The 24352-nt window shown below is 38.6% G+C and overlaps 2 protein-coding genes across 5 annotated transcripts; one reads left to right on the top strand and one right to left on the bottom strand.

The window, feature by feature from the left end:
• Positions 1-3480: 3480 nt before the first annotated feature.
• Positions 3481-21656, bottom strand: LOC121375482 (2'-5'-oligoadenylate synthase 1A-like). Of its 4 annotated transcripts, none has more exons than XM_041502955.1 (8): positions 18603-18692; positions 14836-15110; positions 13222-13480; positions 11738-12038; positions 10754-10914; positions 8234-8448; positions 7329-7385; positions 3481-4032 (listed from the first exon to the last, which is right to left on the bottom strand). In XM_041502955.1, the coding sequence occupies exons 3-8, from the start codon at positions 13465-13467 to the stop codon at positions 3906-3908; spliced, it is 1107 nt and encodes a 368-aa protein (XP_041358889.1). In that variant the 5' UTR covers positions 13468-13480; positions 14836-15110; positions 18603-18692; the 3' UTR covers positions 3481-3905. The 4 variants fall into 4 exon arrangements, with proteins under 4 accessions (XP_041358889.1, XP_041358890.1, XP_041358888.1 ...); XM_041502956.1 differs by lacking the exon at positions 18603-18692 and adding an exon at positions 17300-17424; XM_041502954.1 differs by lacking the exons at positions 14836-15110; positions 18603-18692 and adding an exon at positions 21553-21656.
• Positions 21657-22164: 508 nt separating this feature from the next.
• LOC121374417 (putative nuclease HARBI1) lies at positions 22165-23415 on the top strand. The gene has a single exon (XM_041501519.1). The coding sequence runs from the start codon at positions 22165-22167 to the stop codon at positions 23413-23415; it is 1251 nt and encodes a 416-aa protein (XP_041357453.1).
• The last annotated feature ends 937 nt before the right edge of the window (positions 23416-24352 follow it).

The raw sequence follows: 24352 nt of genomic DNA on the forward strand, positions 1-24352 counted from the left end.
CGCTGATTACGATTACATTAGCAATGTAATCGATTACGATTGCGATTACCTAAAAATATGTAAACGATTACAATCAATTATGATTACTGATTACGATTACCCCATGTTTTTACACAGGTAATGCTAGGAAAACCACAGAGGCGGATCCGGGTGTGTGTGTATGTGCGTGTGTGAATAGGGTGGCTAGCCACCCCCTCCCTTCCTGGGCATGTTTGTTTTATGTTTATTCCAAACATATACTCTTACTTCAAAGTTTTGTTCAGAAGGATGCAAATAAAGCTATTCCGTTAGCGAAAATAATATGCATCGCCCTGTTGTCAGTCAGGTGTACCGAGTATGGCTTGCATCGATAAGGACAAAATTAAATCGTTTTCTATATATTTTGGTACGAATCAGGAAAAAAGCACAAATTTATCAACTTTATGGAATTATTAATTAGGAATTAGATCCTCGGAAATCAGTGAAATAAGGCTTTAAAATGTCCAGAATGCCGAAACCTCAGGGGGCTTTGCTCCCGGAACTTTCACCATGGCTCAGCCCCCGCTGGTTCACTCAATCCCAATCCAGCAACCCCATCTTATTATATTCTAGATCCGCCACTGAACCACGTACATTTTTGTCCACGAGTGGAAGGGGGGGGGGGGGGGGTGTATGTGCAGTGCCTGATATATCTGTTGTCTTTTGTCGCCTGCATAAAAACAGAAGAGTACAATCGGATCCAATTTTTAAATTTCAACTTTACATGTGTATAATTTCGGAGTAGTCCTAATGTCGAATGAAGTATTATTCCATTGCTTAACCGCGGTAAAGAATTTTGTTGGACAAAAACATGTACATAATCTGCCCTATGTCACATATGGTATGGATTTATTTCTGTAGTAAAGTTGGGGTAATTGTAACATCAAAATAGAGAGTAACATGTTTATGACGATTTCGCTTTTCTCAAAAAAGGTCTAAAGCCAGACTCTATGTACAGTAACTGACGAGACGTTCCATTGAGAGCACCACAAAGTGTACGAAGGACAGCTAATTTTATACTTCCAAGAGACTGGGCCTGTTGAAGGATATAGAGACTATTATACGAGCTTATATGTCGTGCTGATTTTACGAAACGAGCGTCAGGATAATTGTATTATTCGAGTGAGAGCGAGGGTAGGCTAATATATGCATCCTGACACGAGTTCCGTAAAATCTGTACAATCACAAGCGAGTGTAATAATTTCTTTATTATCCATATTATCATCTTTATGAATAGCATGTCAAAATGTTTCAAACGTAACTAGAAGGAGACCACGAAACGACGACGTTTTCCGAAATGACGTAATTTTGGTAACCGATTACACAGAGCTAAGACTGGGAAAGCCACATTATTACAAACGTATACAACTTGCTATAGTGATAAAGACATTTTGAAACCATGTGGTAATTTTATTTTATATCGCACATATGTGCGATCTGGACCGGAACTTCTAAATTTGGAATTCCCAATTTATGTTTACTGCAGTTAGCGAGTTTTATTTACTGACGTCATATATGATTTACAAATAACGTCACATCGTAGTTGAAACATTGCCGCAGAGTATGATTCTTAACGTCAAGTAAATCCATGAAAGGATTTTTGATCATAGATTTAACAAAGTGTTGTTATGACGTTAAATTAAAAACCATTTTTGTAAAACATAAAAGAAGGTATGTAATAAATACAGAACTTCACATACGTTGTTTTCGCTTCCTATTTATTGCACTTATTTATTTTGCGAAAGAACTAACCACACGATCGCTACGCGGTCTCGTGGTATATATTCTTGAGAAAAATAAACTCGTGCAATAAATAGGAAGCGAAAACAACGTATGTGAAGTTCTGTATATTTATGTTATGACGTCGCTTTAAAAAATTACGTCATTCGTTGTGCACGTGAAATAATGACACACGTGTGTCATACAGCTTATATTTCCCTGTGTATCTTGAACTATGTGGATAATAAATTTGGTTATTGACCCATTTGAGGCCGGTATCGAGTTGGTTGAGGCAGATATGGGATGAGTTTGAGGCCTCCACCATTCTACCACTTCATAAAGAATGTAGACATGACAATAAAGATTTTATTAATTTTAAGCCTAGACTCGTTAAACAAAAAGTAAGTGACATCTCAGCTAATCGGTTCAAATATAAAATATATTTAAAGAGTTGTCATCAATGCTGAATGAAGATTTTTATCCAGAATAAAACAAATTTATTTGAGTGTGAATTATTAAACACTTTATCAATATGTATCTGTTGATCAAACACCCAGAAGGTGACAGAACCGACGAAATGTCTGCCGGTAGAGTAAGTGACACAAACAGTACCTGACCCCACTATTGCCATGGACTACGAGTATTAATGCTACATGTACATGCAATCTAATTAAAATTAGCTCCACTGGTTAATTATTATTACCTGTGGATCTAACAGTACCCCGTTGGAGCTCATGTCCAGTTTACCTTTCATTCGACCAATCAAAACCTTACTTGCAAAATCATGCCAGTGATTTGAAAATAATTTGAAAACAATCGGGATTATACCGAGGGTATACGAAATGATTCGGGTGAATTACGATGTATGCCGGAAACTAATTTCAATATAAAACTTTATATAAAATTCGTTTCAAGACGAAAAACCCCCAACAACAAACCGTGATGGTATAGCCATAAAATCGAGTTATACTAGTATACAATCCAGAGTTTATTACTGCATCCCCCCCCCCCCCCCGTTTTTTAATGTTAAAATAAACCAACAAGTTTGCCTATTGCATAAATAGTATCGCTCGATATTTTTAGAATTTGTATGCTCCCGAATTACGCTATAAAAGGCGAAATGTAATTGGTCAATATTTAAATTGTTATTTATAGATGAAATGTCACACCTGGGAGTCCACGCAATGCTGTTAGATCTACTGGTAGACCCAGTAGAGCTATTTTTAGTCAGATTGATGTACATGAACGCTGTTGTTTATATATATTGGCTATAATATGTGTTTTGTAAGTGTCTTTGGTGTTTTGTGTTATTTTATATAATTCATAATGAACATGATACATTCCAATAATCTATATTGTCTAACATCATTTACATTACACGTAATGTTTTTAATGTTCCACATAATAACATCTATCCTGACATATCTCCTTATATGATTCAATTAGGACTACCAAAAACATATCAATTTGTAACATATTGTTTGTTCTGTATTCTGTATTTGTGTTTGTTGTGTTGTTTAGACCGTCTTGTGTTGTGTTGTGTTGTTGTGTTGTGTTGTGCTGTTGCTTGTCTGTAACAATAAAAACTATAAAGCAAATTTCAAATGAATACCCATTTTGTTATCTTTCCATACTACACGTGCATGCTAATTACTTACGGATTCATTTTAGGTGCCTACAGGCTGGTCGACGCTGTCGGCCATTTCTCACTTCTCCTGCATAAACATTCCAAAATGCCAAAAATTCCAAAACACATTTTATTGAAATATTGACAATATTACAAGTTAACAGATATTATTTGTATAGTCTGCTATATGTTAACCACCACAATATGTGATTTACCTTTTGAAAAGGAAACCATTTATTTCTGTAAGAATCACGCCAACACATTATATTGAAATATTGACAATATGTCAATTGAACAGAGATTATTAGTGCAGTCTACTATATTTTAACGACTACTGTGGACTATTTTCATGGGACTATGCGATCCCAATTGTCAAGTTATTCCTTCTGACTCACAATATGTGATTTACCTTTTGAAAAGGAAACCATTTATTTCTGTAAGAATCACGCCAACACATTATATTGAAATATTAACAATATGTCAATTTAACAGAGATTATTTGTGTTCTCTGCTATATGTTAACCACTACTGTGGGTTATTTTCACGAGAAGATGCGATCCCAGTTGTCCAGTAGCTCCTGTGCCTTCTGACTCACTATGCGTGATTTTTCAGGACTTGGTGCCACGTTCATGTACGGGTTCGCTGGGTCCAGCAGATACGGAACAGTCCTATGCACATAGAAAACCAAAACAAAATACTTCAAGGTTTATCAGTAACAGGACTCAACAAATTTTTAAAAATGCATTCAACACTGAAAAAGTTGAAGTTGATACGTGGAACAAAATACATATACTTAACCATAAACGTATGAGACGGGAGTGAGGGTAGGGTCAAGGGTCCCAACTGCTCACTCCTCCCACCAAATGCTGGAGCAAATCTTTGTAGTTGGAGATGACAGTACAGTACATGCCGTGGACTTTGATATACCAGTCAGGATAACTGGATGGAATGGGAAAATTGCCACATGGGTCCACTGATAGGAATAAAAAGAAAAAAAAAGAAATGTTTTATTTAACGACGCACTCAACACATTTTATTTACGGTTATATGGCGTCAGACATATGGTTAAGGATCACACAGATTTTGAGAGGAAACCCGCTGTCGCCACTTCATGGGCTACTCTTTCCGATTAGCAGCAAGGGATCTTTTATTTGCGCTTCCCACAGGCAGGATAGCACAAACCATGGCCTTTGTTGAACCAGTTATGGATCACTGGTCGGTGCAAGTGGTTTACACCTACCCATTGAGCCTTGCGGAGCACTCACTCAGGGTTTGGAGTCGGTATCTGGATTAAAAATCCCATGCCTCGACTGGGATCCGAACCCAGTACCTACCAGCCTGTTGACCGATGGCCTAACCACGACGCCACCGAGGCCGGTCTGATAGGAATAAAACCTTTTCACAATGTATTAATAAAAAAATGATTAGTGATTCGTTTGCAATCCAATATAGCTGTTTGATAGTAATGCAAATATGAATAAATGGTGTAATCGAAATTCGGGCAAAACACAGCCTGTCCCCCTCCCCCCTAAAAAGGGGGACACGCCTATGTGAAAAGCGAATCATCATGATCGTGGACTCATTTTTGGGTGATGAAGGCATGACCGGTTGGTGATTGGGTGGAAAACCATTCTGAAAAGGCTCCTATTGCACATGGTTTCGCAGGTCCCATCCCACTTCACGACTGGAGGCCTTTGTATTTTTAGAACTATCAACGATCACCTATTGACAGAATACTTACCAACATCAAATATTGGGTTTTCGAAAAGGGTGTTTCTGTACTACAAGGGCTTTTTTCCTAGTATCGCTTGGGGTTGGGTTAGAGTGGCAAAACATAATGTATCTTCGTAAGCCTATCTGCTCTCCACAACATAAAACGAGGTAACTGACAAATTGTAAAAACAGAACTTGATGCACAACAAACAAAAAGGGACGGGATTTAGCTCAGCCGGGTTGAGCGCTCGCCTGAGGTGCTTGTGTCGCACGATCGAACCACCTTGGTGGATCCATTCAGCTGATTGTTTTTTTTCTCGTTTTAACTAGTGCACCACAGCTGGTTAAAAGCCGTGGTATGTGCTTTCCTGTCTGTGGGAAAGTGCATATAAAAGACCCCATGCTGCTAATGGAAAAATGTAGCGGGTTTCCTTTGATGACTACAAGCCAGTATTACCAAATGTTTCACATCCAATAGCCGATGATTAATTAATCAATGTGCTCTAGTGGTGTCGTTGAACAAAACAAACTTTAATCTTAACACAAAATAACTCTGGCTCACCATCACTCCACTGAGATTAGCTCCTGGCATCATGTGAACATATATGGTATCAATAAGGTAATATCTCAAATAACTCCCCATAATCTAAGTTAGGGGAGAAATTAATCACTCTCCTCAAGGTTTTGTTAGAGTTTTTTTTTACGGCAAGGTCTGACACTCATCTGATGATGCGCCACAACTGGCCGAAGGCCGTGGTATGTGTTTTCCTGTCTATGGGAAAGTGCATATAAAAGATCCCTTGCTGCATTAGAAAAAATGTAGAGGGTTTCCTCTGATGACTACGAGTCAGAATTACCAAATGTTTGACATCCAATAGCCGATGATTAATTAATCGATGTGCTCTAGAGGTGTCGTTAAATTCTTCTTTTTTTTTATCCAAAGTTGACTTAAGGATTGGAATGTTTGTTTACCGACCTTTGAGCATGTTAACATACGGTTATTTCGACACGTGGTCGACAGAACGAAAGAGATCCCGGCACCCTATCGTCACATAGGCTACACGCAGCAAGGAGCTTTTATACGCATTTTCCTATAGGCAGGACAGTACATACCACGAACTTTAATATACCACTGATTGGGACGGAAAAAATACAATTCCATTAAGGGCAAATCGATCCTAAAACCCATCGCACCTGATGCGAGCACTCTACCACTGAGCCACACCCCAACCCTGTCTTTTTGGAAATACTTTAATGGACCCGTGGGACGCGACCGGAGATTATATGAACTAACCAAGCCCTAGCGGGCGATACTAAACTTTATTATCAGAATATAACTAGTGTACGTCTCACCAGATTCGTATCAGGTGTAGTAGTTTAATTGTACTTGTTAACAGTAAACTAAATAAGACAATTTTGATTGGTTGGACAAACTACTAGCCAAACGGAACTATTATAAAAAAAATATAACGACATCACTAGAGCACATTGATTTATTAATCATCGGCTATTGGATGTCAAACATTTGGTAATTTTGATATATATAGTCTCAGAAAGGAAACCCACTACATTTTTTCCATCAGTAGTAAGGGATCTTTTATATGCACTATCTCATACACAGGGTAGCACATACCACGGCCTTTGATATATCAGTCGTGGTACACTGGCTGGAGCGAGAAATAGCCAAATGGGCCCACCGAGGGGGATCGATCCCAGACCGACCGCGTATCAAGCTATCGCTTTACCTCTGGACTACGTCCCGCCCCTTCAAACAGGACTTAAAAGTTTTCATTCGGGTAAGAAATTATAACTTTAATAATACATTACACATCGTTTACCAGACTTGGAGTTGACATAAACCTGATGCCAGAAAAACTTTAAAATGTAAATAACAATGAATACATCGTACCTTTTTTCCTAAAAGAATGTAATGTGATTCTGACGTAACTAACGGGAGATTAACAAACTATTTCACAATGCGGCGACACTTAGTTAAACTGTAGTGCACTAACTTGTAATAATAGTCCATCTTAGTCCACATCCAGCACATCATACCAAACTACATGCATATACATGCAAATTGTTCAATTTAGATATATTTTATGGGTATAGATATATTATTATTTGAAGATGGTCAATAAATAAAATACCAAACTCGTTTTTGTAGAATATCTATTTTACGAAACTCTTGAACGTCCCATGGTATCTGACTTAAGTTTGTTCACATACTGTTAGGTTTTAATATACTTACTGAACATTGGTATTAGCTGGAGAATAACCAAGCAAAGTTCCGAAAACACCAATTAACCTAGTAAAATGATAAAGATGCATTAATTGAACTGAAACTGTATGTTCATTGTATTACATAATATGAATGCTTGAATAAACACACCATTGGTAATTACAAACCACCAGTAAATATTAAAAACGATTCATTATGTTTAGAAAACACAATCTTAATAAAAGTACAAAACATTTATCAGGGATTCAAGCCCGTAGGAACGATGTCTGGAGTGGGGGAGGGGACACTAAAAGTTTGTTTTGTTTAACGACACCACGAGAGCACATTGATGTATTAATCATAGTCTATTGGATGTCAAACATTTGGTATTTTTGACATAGTTATAGAGGGGAAACCCGCTACATTGTTCCATTAGTTGCAAGGGATCTTTTATATGCACCATCCCACAGACAGGATAGCACATGCCACGGCCTTTGATATACCAGTCATGGTGCACTGGCTGGAGGAAGGGGACACAACCTCGTGTGTGTGTGTGGGTGGGTGGGGGGGGGGACACAAGACAAATTTTTATTTTTATTTATAGAGGGGGAAAAACAAAAATCCCACCCAAGTGGGGGGTGGGGGAGGGGTTGGGCCACCCCATGTCCCCGGTTCCTACGTACCTGGGATACAAAGAAGATGCTATAATAGGTAGCACATTTACCGAGGACAGAAGTGTATACCTGGGGTCTATTATAAACGTACCGCTAGTTCTAGACTAAACATACCCTTTAATTGTCATTAATGACACCTGTTTTCAGTTATAAATTACACTATTAAAGTTCGATAAACATACAGGTCTGTCTATGAGGGCCTTCAACAAAAGCTATAAAAACTAGCATCCTGTATATGTTATTTGCTACTTTTACACTCACGAGAAAGGTGGTTTCCCGTAATTACTGTAGTCGTAGTTATCCGAGAAAGTTATCTTTAATGTCTCGCAGTTGGTCAGGATACGCAGACACTCCTTCAAGTGATCGTAGATTTTAAAATCTACGTGGCAGGTCAGCAAGTGCTTGCGATTATGTTGCCTGTTGTTGTAGATCACCAATAGCTCGACGAAATACGATCGGAGCGGAACTTGCTCAACCTAAAAAACAAAACAACCAACAACAAAAAAACAACAACAATAACAAAAAGCACACCAGGTAACAAAAACAAAAACACACAAAACAAGCAAACACATAAAACAAGCAAACAGACAACAATAATATTATATTTTGATTATTTGCAGCACATATATTTTTGGTGGATGGAGAACAACGGGGAAAGGGCACATTACATGGACTAACTCGTCAAAAGGGCATCCCAATGGAAACAAAAATTAAATAGAACAAAATGGGGCATTTGAATATTTTTGAACCTGGATATTTCTTCAGCTGAATATAGTGAAATTGAAAGATCTCCAACTCGTTAAAAAAAGGTTGAAATCCTCCCCTAAATATGCTGATTACTAGGTATTTTATTGTATTCTAATTAAGTAACTCACTGACTAACAATATATAGTCCGTCCCATACTCCTACAAAACTTTGTATATTTTTGTGTAAATAATGTCAGTTTTGTTTGACGTAAGAAGGCAAGTAAAAATATTTGGGAAATAAAACAAAGTCCAATTGAGAAAACAATCGACTCAGATAAGTTGTAGTAAATTCCATAGCATGCAAAAAGGCGTTCCCCGTGGGACGGACTATAATGCAGTAGTAGAGTACTCGGCTGAGGTTACCATGGGTCACAAGATAGATCGCCCTTGGTGTTTTCCAGTTCCAACCAGTGTTCCGCGACGAGTACTATTGTGTCTATATGGTAAAGTGCATATAGAATATATATTGCAACGTTTTTGGTACGAGTTGCCTATATGGCACGGCGAATCTTTTGCTGCCTCCCATCTCCCCCCCCCCCCTCTCTCTCTCTCTCTCTCTCTCTCTCTCCCTCTCTCTCTCTCTCTCTCTCTCTCTCTCTCTCTCTCTCTCTCTCTCTCTCTCTCTCTCTCTCTCTCTCTCTCTCTCTCTCTCTCTCTGTCTCGAAATTAGTACATGCTAGACATCATGTCGACGTAGTTGGCCGGGAGTGGATTGCTAAATATCTAATCCAGTAATGAGTTCTTCTTTGTTAAATATTGTGAAAATTAGTTTCTGTAAATCATGCGTTCTTGTCAGTTTCTCCAGAATGTCAGTGTTAGCATAACCAAAACCCACCTACCTTTATCAAAAAACTTGATAAAACTAATTACATTCATCACAATCCACCTACCTTTACCCAAAACTTGATGAACCTGGTTAGATTCTTCACAATCCACCTACCTTTACCTAAAACTTGATGAACCTGATTAGATTCTTCACAGTCCACCTACCTTTACCTAAGACTTGATGAACCTGATTAGATTCTTCACAGTCCACCTACCTTTACCTAAGACTTGATGAACCTGATTAGATTCTTCACAATCCACCTACCTTTACCTAAGACTTGATGAACCTGATTAGATTCTTCACAATCCACCTACCTTTACCTAAGACTTGATGAACCTGATTAGATTCTTCACACTCCACCTACCTTTACCCAAGACTTGATGAACCTGATTAGATTCTTCACACTCCACCTACCTTTACCCAAGACTTGATGAACCTGATTAGATTCTTCACACTCCACCTACCTTTACCCAAAACTTGATGAACCTGATTAGATTCTTCACACTCCACCTACCTTTACCCAAAACTTGATGAACCTGATTAGATTCTTCACACTCCACCTACCTTTACCCAAAACTTGATGAACCTGATTAGATTCTTCACACTCCACCTACCTTTACCCAAAACTTGATGAACCTGGTTAGATTCTTCACACTCCACCTACCTTTACCTAAAACTTGATGAACCTGGTTAGATTCTTCACACTCCACCTACCTTTACCTAAAACTTGATGAACCTGGTTAGATTCTTCACACTCCACCTACCTTTACCCAAAATTTGATGAACCTGGTTAGATTCCCCACAATCCACCTACCTTTACCCAAAACTTGATGAACCTGATTAGATTCTTCACAATCCACCTACCTTTACCCAAAACTTGATGAACCTAATTAGATTCTTCACACTCCACCTACCTAAAACTTGATGAACCTAATTAGATTCTTCACACTCCACCTACCTTTACCCAAAACTTGATGAACCTGATTAGATTCCTCACAATCCACCTACCTTTACCCAAAACTTGATGAACCTGATTAGATTCCTCACAATGCACCCACCTTTACCCAAATCTTGATGAACCTGATTAGATTCCTCACAATCCACCTACCTTTACCCAAAACTTGATGAACCTGATTAGATTCCTCACAATCCACCTACCTTTACCCAAAACTTGATGAACCTGATTAGATTCTTCACAATCCACCTACCTTTACCCAAAACTTGATGAACCTGATTAGATTCTTCACTTTGGCAGGCTGGGTGTTATCGTTGACGAACTTCTTCTGTACTCGAGACAAACACGCAGAATAGTAACGTCGAAGATCTTCATCGCTCTGTTCCATTTCAGAATAGATATCTAACAAACTCTCTGTAAAACACAATGATATATACAGTCAAACATCGTTATCTCGACCTTTGTTATCTCGCAAGTCCCGGATATTTCGAGGTCGAGAATTTGTGTCGGGACTCTTCAGCATCAAGATGGTAATTTTTTAAATTAACTTTTGTCAGTGCATATACACTGTGTGTGGTAATGGTGATGACGGTAGTTTGGCAGTTCGTATTGTTGTTGTTGTGTTGGTGGTAGTGGCCATACTATTGATGACACTGAAGGTTTGTTTGTGTCATTATGTAAAGCCTACCGCACAACAGGCACTAACCAGCGGAGCAAAAGTTACTTGAGACGTTTTGCTCAGCTCATTGTATTTGATATTTTTGAGTGATGTCAGAGTAGTGATGTAGTCGTAAGCAAACTAGCTCAGCACTTAGCCCACCGTGTGCAATGAAATAGCTATGAGCCAACAGCTAAGCAAAAGGTCACAAGTAATGTTTTTCTCAGCTGATAGCTCTCTTGTGCAATTGGTACTTAATAACTGCTATGCCAAAATCAAAAGTATAATATTATAGCATATATGAAGACTTGGTCAGCTGCACAACAAATACAGATCATATCGTAAATGCAGATCTATCTATGCAACTGAACAAAGGCCATGGTATAGCTTTCCTGTCTGCGGGAAAGCGCATATAAAAGACCCATTGCTGCATTGGAAACAAATGTAGCGGGTTTCCTCTGATGATTACAAGTCAGAATTACCAAATGTTTGGCATCCAATAGCCGATGATTAATTAATCAATGTGCTCCTGTGGTGTCGTTAAACAAAACAAACTAATCTATCGATGTGATTGCTTACTTGAAGCAGTGATGTCCAAGGCAGGGAGCAAGTCCATCTCGCAGTCAAACTTGGTTCCATCGTCATTGACAGTGTGGAGTACAAGTCCAAGAGAGAAATTAGTGGTGCGCGTGATTTCAAGGCCACTAGCCCATCTCATGGACCGATCATGAACTAGCCGTTCCATCAGTTTTTTCAAGGAACTCAGAATTTTGGGCATCAACTGGCTTAATTCCTTTACGCTGGAAATACCATTCAGGAAGATGATCAAATCAATGTCAGATTTTTCCTTCACAGCAGTTGATTTTCCGAGAGACCCACTCTGAAAGAATCAATTTTCAAGTTCTTAGAAACCCGATGGAGACAATACCTATAATCAAAACCCAAATTTTAACAGATTGTTTAAACACGTTTAGAAATCATCTTCTCTCGTTAATACGTTTGGGAACAAGTCGTCTTAAAATAACGGCCACTTAGATAAAAGTCTGACAATTACTTCCAACATAACTCAACGAGACACACATCAGGCCCGTAGGAATGACTTTGGGAGTGTGTGTGTGGGCACTGACGGATCGGGTACAAACTCTATATCAGATGTTGGTTACATTGGCAAACACTAATATGTAAAAAAAGGCACGTGCCCCCCCCCCCCCCCCCCCCCCCCGTTCCTACGGGCCTGCATATTATACAGACATTCTTACACACCCGTTGGTGAGAACACCATTGGATATCCGACGTCATTAACTAGTTATTATCTTTATCCTGCAGACCATAAAAAGTAAGGGCAAAAGCTAATATTTCTGTTATTTCAGCCACATTGTACGATGACCTAGAGGTCAAATGAGCGATTTTGTAATGTAGCTATGCGTATGACGTCACATGAATGACGTCAAAAGTCATACCCTGCTAGTAGCAGGATATGACTTTGCTTTATCCATCAGCATATTCTGTCAATAGAAACGGTGGTTGCAGGATAAAAACGAATCAACGATAGAGTCATGGGGATATATCGCTATGACTCACTGTCAGCTGCTTTGTCTACATACAAGAACTGATCTAGAACTCGATATATGGTTCCAACTCCGTTTGTAGGAGGAATATCTCTTTTATAGCACACGTCAGTACGGGAACCAAAACCTTTCTAAAGCTTCTTTAAATAAAGGGACATCTGAATGCACATAAGGATGTGCATAGAATGCTATTTCAGAGTTACTATATTTTACAGAAATATTGCTCAAATTTGCAGGGAGAAGTACCCTTTAAAAGGCGTTATTAACTTATTAATCGAACAAATTTTAAAGAGGCCAACCCTGTTTTTGAAACACTATGGTGTATTTTTCTCTATTGAAGCACTTCTCTATATTTAAGGGTATTTCTCCGTTTCAACGTCGTAGACTCTCATTTTACTCTGTTGTAACTTTATCCAAATGTGTTACCAGTTTGCAAATTAATCCAACTTAGTGTCCATTTCCACGGGTTAAAACTAGGGTCTGCGACTTTAATACCTTTAGGATCTCCTTGACATTGATCTGTTTGAGCTGTGAGGAACCCAGCGTCCAGGACAGAGCGTTCTTCAGTTCATCTGCCAGATTGGTGTACAGGTATTGTACAACCTTATCGACGGTTTGGCTGCACATGCACAGGTAGAAGCTGTCCGGCTGCACCTTTCTGTCAATATACTGGTAAATGTTTTCTCTGCCTTCCCTATCAGATAAAAAGTAGTTTTCGAACTTGGAGCGTCCCTGTCCCATTGTTGATTTTAATCTATAATGATAAAAAGGTATAAGCAAATTATTTTCAAATATGTAAACATTAATAGAGTTTTTGGAAGGTAGAGCAGAAATCCACATGCGTAAGGAAGTATGATACATTTGTTTTTAATTTTTAATTTTATTTTAGAACCCTTTTTGATAGTTACTTCCTTTTGTCATGGTAATGTGAACTTAGGTATCCTCCAAAATAGATGGTAACTTTAACTATAAATAGGGAATAACAATGGAAAGAATGTGTGGAGCTGTGGTAAACATAAACGACAATTGCACCGAACTGTTAACACAAAACGAAAAGCATGTGTATACTAGTAATAAACTTGAAAACATTATCACAGATGCTTATAAAAGAAATTTATAATTTTACGATATACTGGAGAATGTATTACATCGTTTTATTTTAACGTACAAAAGCATACCTATTTTTGTTCACGTAGTTAACTTCCTAAGACCAATTTAACTTTAGTGAGAGGTAATAGCCTATAAAATACAGGTGATTTTTATTCAGATACCTACGTAAATCCCCGATGTCTGTTGGCATCAGTTGATATCAGCTTGTATTGCTCGCTAGTCAGGATCTACTTCTTTGATATATTGATATTTATTAAATTGGTACATTGTACCATATCATTGATTTTATACTAATGTTGTTTACTAAGGCCACTATTCCACTGCATCCACACAGACACACACAGGCATTTGTGTTTTAAAAACACAAAAATTATAATCCAGTTTTTAGACAATATAAGTTAACTCAACATTATTTGTAGTACTATGGATTGTTGGATTCAATACCAAAATTAAATGTAAATTTATTTTAAAAACAAAACAAAAACACGACAAAGAAACAGATATGTTTTATAAATTGGCCCTTATGAAAGCATTAACTGATGTTTGCTGTTAATAAATTATATATACATATATGTAGATGGAAAAAGGTATTACTAATTTTTAAATTTTATAAACCAATAGAATTACATTGATTTTATTTACATTATAGTATTTGCATACATATACATTATGTACTATTATGTTTTAACGATCGTCTATATATCCCTTACTACATATATTTAATATTTTTATTTCTATGTTTATTCGATTATACATTCACATATATATATATATATATATATATATATATATATATATATATATATATATATATATATATATATATATTATGTGAATGTATAATCGAATAAACATAGAAATAAAAACATTAAAAAGGGTTAAAGACAGAAGGTATTTCATTGGCTACCTCATCATTACAACAGAATCAAGTTACAATATAATTAAATATACTTAATTCCTTCTGCCATGGCATTTTTACATTGATGAGTAACTCACTACCTTTTGACATCTTTGAAACTTCAATCTGGCGGAATACTCTACAACACCACTATCATTATAACATGTAACAGTCTACCCTGACACCTGTAGTTCAAATCTGATGAAAATATAACTTATTTCCTTTTGCCGTGTGGTGGTGGGATTAGATGGGGTGGGGTGTTATGAGGGTAGCGTGGGATGGGATGGCGTGGTGCTGTCTCTGACAAAGCCCGTGTTGACAGGAGTCCCAGCACGTTACAAGTTTCAGATTCTTCCGAGTAAATTATGTGAACATACTGAAACAAAGTAAAACCTTTACATGTGAATAATTAGGTACACATTGCATAAATACGAAAAAAAGAGAAGAAATATAATATATTTTGATTTTTGAAAAATAACAGATCCCCTGTTTAACGATATATCACACAGGGAAGAGTGAAACAGATTATGGATATTACGGAAAAAATTAAGACAATTAATTTTTGTTAATAATAATGACTTGCTCTAAGCGCATAAAAAATAGTAGGCAATGTAAAGAGTTTGATGTGTCACCTACATTTCACGGTGCCCGATGGCGTAAAGACGTAAGAATAGTCATTGTGCATCAAGAGAAGCAGCATGCTGACCGTTTCTAATAATAGTTGGAGCAGATATCTGACGTAACATAAAGCGGATGTGACGTAATTCGTGGTCTACCTGGCCAAGGATATGTCCTAAGGTGGTAAATTGTCAGTCGATAGCATCTCATTACCCCTGCAACAACCATTATAGACAGTGATTCCACTATGATGTATATCAATAGCATGCTTAAGTTAAAATTAAAATGTGTTTTGTTTAACGACACCACTAGAACACATTGATTTATTTATCATCGGCTATTGGATGTCAAACATTTGATACTTTCTTACATATAGTCTTAGAGAGGAAACCCGCTAAATTTTTTTCATTAGTAGTAAGGGATCTTGTATATGCACCATCACACAGACAAGATAGCACATAATGCGGCCTTTGGTATACCAGTTGTGGTGCACTGGCTGGAATGAGAAATAGCACAAATAGGCCCACTGACGAGGATCAACCCTAGACTGACCGCGCACTGGGCTAAAAATGCCATGGCATTGTTACTGTAGGTCTAAGATGATATTTTCTGTAGTTTTCATTGTTGTTAGTACACTCTGCTGTGGATGTCAATGGTTATATGCAAAACAGTGACCCACGACACCAACAAAGCCAACAAGTGTATGTCATTACAGCAATTAAAAAAACAAACAAAAACAAACAAAATACAGACGACTTCACATCACCTATTATTTAGATTTTATATTTTAGAAATGTTAAGTTTCTATTTTTGTTCAGTATATTATGTGTAGAATCGATGAAGGTTAAATTTTTTATGTTACAAACAAATGTAAAATGATGAAATATGACATATATAACTTTGATATTACAACCTGAATGAAAACACTTTGCCAGAGAGACTCCTAAGTTGCTGTCATTTCTGTTTAACTGTAACAGAACCTTTTTATCGATTAAAATTACGTATTATTTAAATACATTTTCTTGTTTCATTTACCACTATAGATCTGTATATTCAATGTTTTTCTAGTCGTTCTAATGTTTGTAGTAAACCAAACTGGAATTTATATCCTAATAATTTCGTACGTATTTACACGAGTTAACGATTTTCAGCTACTACAAACAATACAGCGAAAACCAATAAACTGACAATATAGACACTGATATTCTAAACAATAAAATATATTTAGTATGCAATTTTAATAATTAAAAATGCTCTATTAAAGGGACATTCCTGAGTTTGCTGCAATTGTTAAGATGTTATCGACTAACAGAGACTTTTTAACGATTGTAATTACATATTAAATATTTGTTTTGCATTAAATATTAGTGGCTGTATATTAAACATGTTTCTGATCGTTGTAATATTTGTATTAGGTTAAATTTAATTTTATTTCCTAAAATATATTTTTTCGTACGTACGAAATTATATGAAGACAAAATCCAGTTTCGGCTTCTTACAAATATTAAGACGACCAGAAACACATTGAATATACAGACACTGATATTCTAAACAAGAAAATGTATTTAATATGCAAGTTTAATGGTAGAACTATTTTATTAGACGGAAGCATCTTACAGTGCAGCAAACTCAGGAATGTCCCTTTAATAGGAGTTTGTTGCCGTTGTTAAAATGTTGTCGACTAACAGATACTTTTTAACGATTATAATTATATATTAAATATGTTTTTTTGTGCATATAATATGTCAAATTTCATCTTACTTTTAAATGTATATTGTTTTCGTCTGTTCGAAATTACTGGTAGTCCAAACAGTAGGAAGACCGTAAACACACCGAATAAACAAGAAACTGTATTTAATATTTTATTAGTCAGAAAAATATTTTATTAGTATCAAACATCTTACAATAGCAGCAAACTCAAGACTGTCCCTTTAAATATATACATACTGTCTGGGTGGCTCGACAAGTTGAAACCACAGATACCCTCCAAACAACAAGTAACCCCGGAGGTGATGCTTATGTCATAAGCAAAACACTGGCCCTGGAGTTGTTGTTTTCCTTGAAACATGTAGTCCTTATTGCTTGGACGGGACATAGCTCAGTGGTAAAGCGCTCGCTTGATGCGCGGTCGGTCTGGGATCGATCCCTGTCGGCGTGTCCATTGGGCTATTTCTCGTTCCAGCCAGTGCACCCCAACTGGTATAGCAAAGGCTGTGGTGTGTGCTATCCTGTCTGTGGGATGGTGCATATAAAAGATCCCTTGCTGTTAATCGAAAAGAGTAGACCATGAAGTGGCGACAGCGGGTTTCCTCTATCAATATATGTGTGGTCCTTAACCATATGTCTGACGCCATGTAACCGTAAATAAAACGTGTTGAGTGCGTCGTTAAATAAAACATTTCCTTCCTTCCTTCTTTATTATTGCTTTTTTAAAAGAACAAACGGACTAGGCACAAGTTATACTACTTACTAGGCGTTCTCCATAATACATACATGTTGGGTGTGGAAAGAAAGAAATATTTTATTTAACGACACACTCAACACATTTTACTTAGACCGCTAGAGATTCACAGCTCTTACGAAGCTACTCACGACGCTCATGACAACTGTCGATCATGCCCCCCCCCCCCCCCCCCAATTTGTATATTGCCTCGATACAGTCCAATTCGTCAAGGGACGGTACTCTTCGCGATCATGCGCAATGGGAATGTGAAAGAGGTCTATTCGGGCAACAATTATAGAGATATTCGGACAAAATTTTATAACCGAAAACCTCTTTTCCATATATTTCTAGCATTCAACCCTCAAAATTGCTTGTAATCCATGTAAAAATGCGTAGTCATTCGTTTGCAACTCTGTATAGCTGTTTGGTAATAATGCTAATATTAATAAATGATTCGGGCATTTTTTTTTAATTCGGGCAAAAGCTAGCTCCCTCCCTCCCCCCCCCCCCCCAAAAGTGGGAGCCAGTACGCCTATGTTTGATACCACAGCTACCCTCCAAACAACAACCCCGGAGATGATGTTTTTATAAGCATGACATTGAATCTGAAGTTACGTATTATTATGGTTTAGTTGTCGACAATGAGAACTAATTTGGTGTGAAGGAACCCCGAACACGGGCTACGTCATGCCGGTATTTACACATCTTTATTTACACACTATCTAGAGCTGATATAAATGAGCGTACAGTTACATCGTATGTATATCAACAAGTATGACACACTACTTAAAAGTAAAATGTATTTACCTGTACAGCAGCTGTGCACGAGAGCGTGGTGTATGAAACCTTATGAGTAACGGCCTAGTAAATACTTAACAAGCCGAATGTGTAAAACCCCACACTTCTAACACGTCACGTCACGAACGTCAGCGTACCAAGAATTGTAGTTTCGCTTTCCTAAGAAACGGCCTCGGTGGCGCAGTGGTTAAGCCATCGAACTACAGGCTGGTAGGTACTGGGTTCGGATTCCAGTCGAGGCATGGTATTTTTAATCCAGATACCGACTCCAAACCCTGAGTGAGTGCTCCGCAAGGCTTAATGGGTAGGTGTAAACCACTTGCACCGACCAGTAATCCATAACTGGTTCAACAAAGGCCATGGTTTGTGCTATCCTGCCTGTGGGAAGCGCAAATAAAAGATCCCTTGCTGCCTGTCGAAAAAAGAGTAGCCTATGTGGCGACAGCGGGTTTCCTCTTAAAAACAGTGTCAAAATGACCATATGTTTGACGTCCAATAGCCGATGATAAGATAAAAAATCAATGTGCTCTAGTGGCGTCGTTAAATAAAACAAACTTTACTTTACTTTTCCTAAGAAACCGATACTAATCGTGTCACGTCACGAACGTCAGCGTACCAAGAATTGTAGTTTCGCTTTCTTAAGAAACCGATACTAATCGTGTCACGTCACGAACGTCAGCGTACCAAGAATTGTAGTTTCGCTTTCCTGAGAAACCGATACTAATCGTCTAATACTTGACACACATCGGTCGATTACCGCAGACTCGATGCTACTTGATTGAAAACCACACACGTTCTCTCATGATATACAAAATGCATTATTGATTTCTTTTCTTTTATACATAAGTTAGCTTAGGAATTTTATAAGACGCTTTGCAGCGCTTACGTAAAAGCAAAAGTAGGAATAACATGTTTTACACGTTATTGGGAAAAGCAAGTACAGTGAAACCTGTCTTAAGCGGTCACACAAGGGAGTAGAGAAAAGTCGCCGCTTAAGACAGGTGACCGCTGATTACAGGTTGCTACCGTTCTCAACAAGTTTATTTTCTTTTTCTGTTTAATTATTTAATTCCTACTCCATGCGGTGTATTGTCATAGTAGGTGAATCTACAAATGCCAAGCATAGCCTGCCCAGAGGCAATAAGATGAATTGCAGTCATACTTTCTTAATCGATACACAGTAGAGATGTCGGGACTGAAAGGGTACTAATATTCCTAAAGGTGTAAAGATCGGTTATTTGCTGCACCTTATCTCTGTTGTTAAAATATCGCTTTTGTATAATAGTAAACCTTTATTGTGGGCGCTTAATACAGGTATTTTAGCGATTTGGGATCCGATTTAGGTGGCCGCTGGCCGCGTTAGACAGATGACTGCTTATTGAAGGTGCATTTACATTATAAATCGTTTGGGAGGGAAAAAAGTGACCGCTTAAGGTGATTACAGGTGACCGCTAGGACAAGTTTGACTATATATATCAAAATATATTTAAATGGACTATCCTGATTTTGCTGCCATTGAAACTTTACGACTAAATGATCTTATTTAATGACCAAAATTACACTTTTAAACTTTACGACTAAATTATCTTATTTGCTGACTAAAATTACATATTAAAGGGACTTCAAATAATTTCGTACATACGAAAATCCCCAAATATTTGGAAATAAAATGAAATTTAACCTAGTACAAAATTTTAGAACGACCAGAAACACGTTTAATATACAGCCATTAATATTTTATGCATAAAATATATTTGATATGTAATTAAAATCGTAAAAAAGTCTCTGTTAGCCGATAACATCTTAAAAATTGCTGCACACTCAAATATGTCCCTTTAAAATATCACTATCTGTATAATCAAGATGTTTGTTGTGCTAATGTTCGTAGTAGTCCAAACTGGATTTTGCTATCATTTTCTAGGAGTCGTCTAATACTTAAAGGTCCTATGTCAAAGTTGAGTCGTCTAATATTTAAAGGTCCTATGTCAAAGTTGAAGCTACAAACTGGATTTTGCTATCATTTCTTTCTGACTGTAACAGAACCTTTTGAGCTACTACAAACATTTGAGCGATAAGCAATAAATTGACTGACTGACGTAGACTGTTAACGACTATAATTACATATGAAATACGTATATTGTTTGGCATAAACGTTTTTGTATAGTAAATGCTTTTGGTCTAAACCATTCCGATGTAAACTTTAGTAGACCGTTTTTCGCAGCCACTTTAACATCTTATACGTCTTATACATCTTTAACATCTTATACGAAATATGTACGTTAGTCGCTAGAGGTTCACAGCTCTTACGAAGCTACTCACGACGCTCATGACAACTGTCGATCATGCCCCCCAATTTGTATATAGCCTCGATACCGTCCAATTCGGCAAGGGACGGTACTCTTCGCGCACATGCGCAATGGGAATGTGAAAGAGGTCTATTCGGGCAACAATTATAGAGATATTCGGACAAATTTTGATAACCGGAAACCTCTTTTCCATATATTTCCAGCATTCTACCCTCAAAATTGCTTGTAATCCATGTAAAAATGCGTAGTCATTCGTTTGCAACTCGGTATAGCTGTTTGGTAATAATGCTAATATTAATAAATGATTCGGGCATTTTTGTTTAATTCGGGCAAAAGCCAGCCCCCCCCCCCCCCCCCACACACACACACACAAAAGTGGGAGGCAGTACGCCTATGTTTGATACCACAGCTACCCTCCAAACAACAACCCCGGAGGTGATGTTTTTATAAGCATGACATTGAATCTGAAGTTATGTATTATTATGGTTTTGTTGTCGACAATGAGAACTAATTTGGTGTGAAGGAACCCCGAACACGGGCTACGTCATGCCGGTATTTACACATCTTTATTTACACACTATCTAGAGCTGATATAAATGAGCGTATGCATATCAACAAGTATCACACACTACTTAAAAGTAAAATGTATTTACCTGTACAGCAGCTGTGCACGAGAGCGTGGTGTATGCACCTTGTTATGAGTAACGGCCTAATAAATACTTAACAAGCCGAATGTGTAAAACCCCACACTTCTAACACGTCACGTCACGAACGTCAGCGTACCAAGAATTGTAGTTTCGCTTTCCTAATGGCCCTGTCACACTGTAGCGTATCGTACTAGCGTATGTCAGCGTATGAAAAATATCACTCATACGTTGGTATACGCTGACATACGCTAGGGGTACGTTAGGCATAGGTTGTATACGTTTGAAGCACGGTGGCATACGCTGGCATACAGCGAGGTAGAAAATAATTTTTAAGCATGTTTAAAAATTTTGTGCGTACTCCGACGTATGGTTTATACGCTAAGCATACGTTAGGCAGACGCTGAATACGCTAGAGGTACGTGACTCCTAGGTCGAGTACGCTGGTCGTACGCTGACATACGCTGGCATGAAGGTGTACCGTATAGCTAGCGTATTGATAGCGCATTGATAGCGTATGAGTAACGTACTTCTAACGTATGTCTGACGTATCTGCAACGTATATAGACATCTTGGCGTATGCCTGACGATTGAGTAACGTAATTAACGTACAACTAGCGTATGATTGGCGTCTGGCCAGCGTATACCCAGCGTATTGCCAGCGTTTTGAGAAAGCGTACATATAGGGTGCCATTTCTAGCTCTTCTTCACTTCTTCGTGGACCTCGGACGAGAGACGATGGAGGTAGCTCTTCTCCAACACCAGCATGATCTGATGAATTTGGCAGTTCACCACATCCAAGATAACAAAAGAAGAAGAAGAAGACGTGAAGTCTGGGTGAGACCATGGATCGGCAGGCGACGGCAGTTTGGCCTCTACGACCAGCTTCTGGTGGAGTTCCGAAACGAGGACCAAAGATCATTCAAGAACTTCATGCGGATTCCCCCCGAGATGTTCGATGAGCCTCTAGCCAGAGTGGGTCCCAGGATCACCAAACAACACACCTGGTACAGGGAGCCCCTGGAGCCTGGACTGAAGCTCGCACTGACTTTACACCACCTTGCCTCTGGGAGCAAGTATTCAACCATGAAGTACGGTTGGAGGGTCCCCCACAACACCCAGTCACTCATCGTCAGAGAGGTCTGCGAAGCCATCATCGATGAGTACATGCCCGAGGTGATGAACTGCCCCACCACTCCTGAGGGACGGCGTGCCATGTCTGACAAGTTCCTCCAGAAGTGGAACTTCCCCCATACATGTGAAGCACTAGATGGGAAGCACATTGCCTGCAAGTGTCCTCCAAAGAGTGGTTCCCAATACTTCAACTATAAGGGATTCTACCCTGTTGTACTCATGGCCCTTGTTGACGCGGACGACAAGTTCATCTGGGCAGACCTCGGTGGTACAGGATCAGCAGCAGACGCACAGATCTACAATAACTCTGAAATCAAGGAATTTGCTGAAGACGGTACCATCGGATTCCCGGCCCCAGATCCTCTACCCAATGACTACCAGGATGTCCCCTACTTCTTCATCGGCGACGATGTCTTCGCCCTCCGAGAGACCACGATGAAGTCATACAGCCTCCGGGGTCTGGACAATGAAGAGAGGATATTTAACTACAGGCTTTCCCGCGCCAGGAGGGTGGTTGAAAATGCCTTCGGCATCCTGGCGAACCGCTTCCAGGTTCTGCTGACTACCATGCAGCATAACCCCTCCACTGTCAAGGTCATCGTGAAAGCCTGCATTGTCCTGCACAATCTGATGAGGATACGGTACCCTGGACTCCAGAACCAACAGCTCGATACGCTGGACATACGCAGTTCATACGCTACTCATACGCTAGCCATACGCAGAGTACGCTGGCCATAGGCTAACATTTCCTGACATTCGCTGGTCATACGCTGGCCATACGCTGGCCATACGCTACTCATACGCTACGCATAGGTTAAATACGGTATGTATTCGCACAATTCTGCATTTTCAAGGGCTTCTTGTGCGTATGAAAATTATTTTATGAATTTTCATATGTAACTCATACGTTTCTCTCATACGCTATAGTGTGACAGGGCCATAAGAAACGGCCTCGGTGGCGCAGTGGTTAAGCCATCGGAGTACAGGCTGGTAGGTACTGGGTTCGGATCTCAGTCGAGGCATGGGATTTTTAATCCAGATACCGACTCCAAACCCTGAGTGAGTGCTCCGACAAGTGATCCATAACTGGTTCAACAAAGGCCATGGTTTGTGCTATCCTGTCTGTGGTAAGCGCAAATAAAAGATCCCTTGCTGCCTAAAGAGACTGGCATAAACGTTTTTGTATAGTAAATGTTTTTTTATGAGTTTTAAGCTCAGACTCGTTCGACAAAAGAAGATGACATCTGATCTAAGCGGCTCATATATAAAAACAGATAAAGTGTTTATTAATACTAAATGAAGATTTTTATTCAGAATAAAACATATTTATTTGATTGTGAATTTTTAAACATATATGAATCTGTTTGTGACGGAACATGCTCTTAAATTTGTTTTCGCCTGTGGCGATTTTAATTGTGTTAGAGGGCCGTGTGCAGTTTAATTGCACTTAGCCCAGATGGGCAACTTGTTACGTAATACCTCCGCGCGACCGTACACATCCAGCCAGGTGCGGAGGCCATGTGGCGAGTAGTTACGTAATACCTCTGCGAGTGCGGTTTTTACAACCGTGATTGGCGACGATGGCGTCAGTAAGTCTGACGATCAGAGAGAAATAATACCGCTTGGACGCGGTGGAAATATCAGATGATAGGGGGAGGTACCGCCTTGTACCCCC

The sequence above is a fragment of the Gigantopelta aegis genome, chromosome 6 (genome assembly GCF_016097555.1).
Source record: "Gigantopelta aegis isolate Gae_Host chromosome 6, Gae_host_genome, whole genome shotgun sequence".
In the NCBI taxonomy this organism is placed as follows: Eukaryota; Metazoa; Mollusca; class Gastropoda; order Neomphalida; family Peltospiridae; genus Gigantopelta; species Gigantopelta aegis.

What these genes read in the sequence shown, in the direction of transcription:
- LOC121375482 (XM_041502954.1), bottom strand. Translation starts at nt 13,467, where the DNA reads ATGGGACAGGGACGCTCCAAGTTCGAAAACTACTTTTTATCTGATAGG. An exon ending in ATGTCAAGGAGATCCTAAAG is followed by an intron (nt 12,039 to 13,221) that starts GTATTAAAGTCG and finishes TGATTCTTTCAG; the next exon opens with AGTGGGTCTCTCGGAAAATC. An exon ending in CCAGCTAATACCAATGTTCA is followed by an intron (nt 4,033 to 7,328) that starts GTAAGTATATTA and finishes CTATGTGCATAG; the next exon opens with GACTGTTCCGTATCTGCTGG.
- LOC121374417 (XM_041501519.1), top strand. Translation starts at nt 22,165, where the DNA reads ATGATTGGCGTCTGGCCAGCGTATACCCAGCGTATTGCCAGCGTTTTG.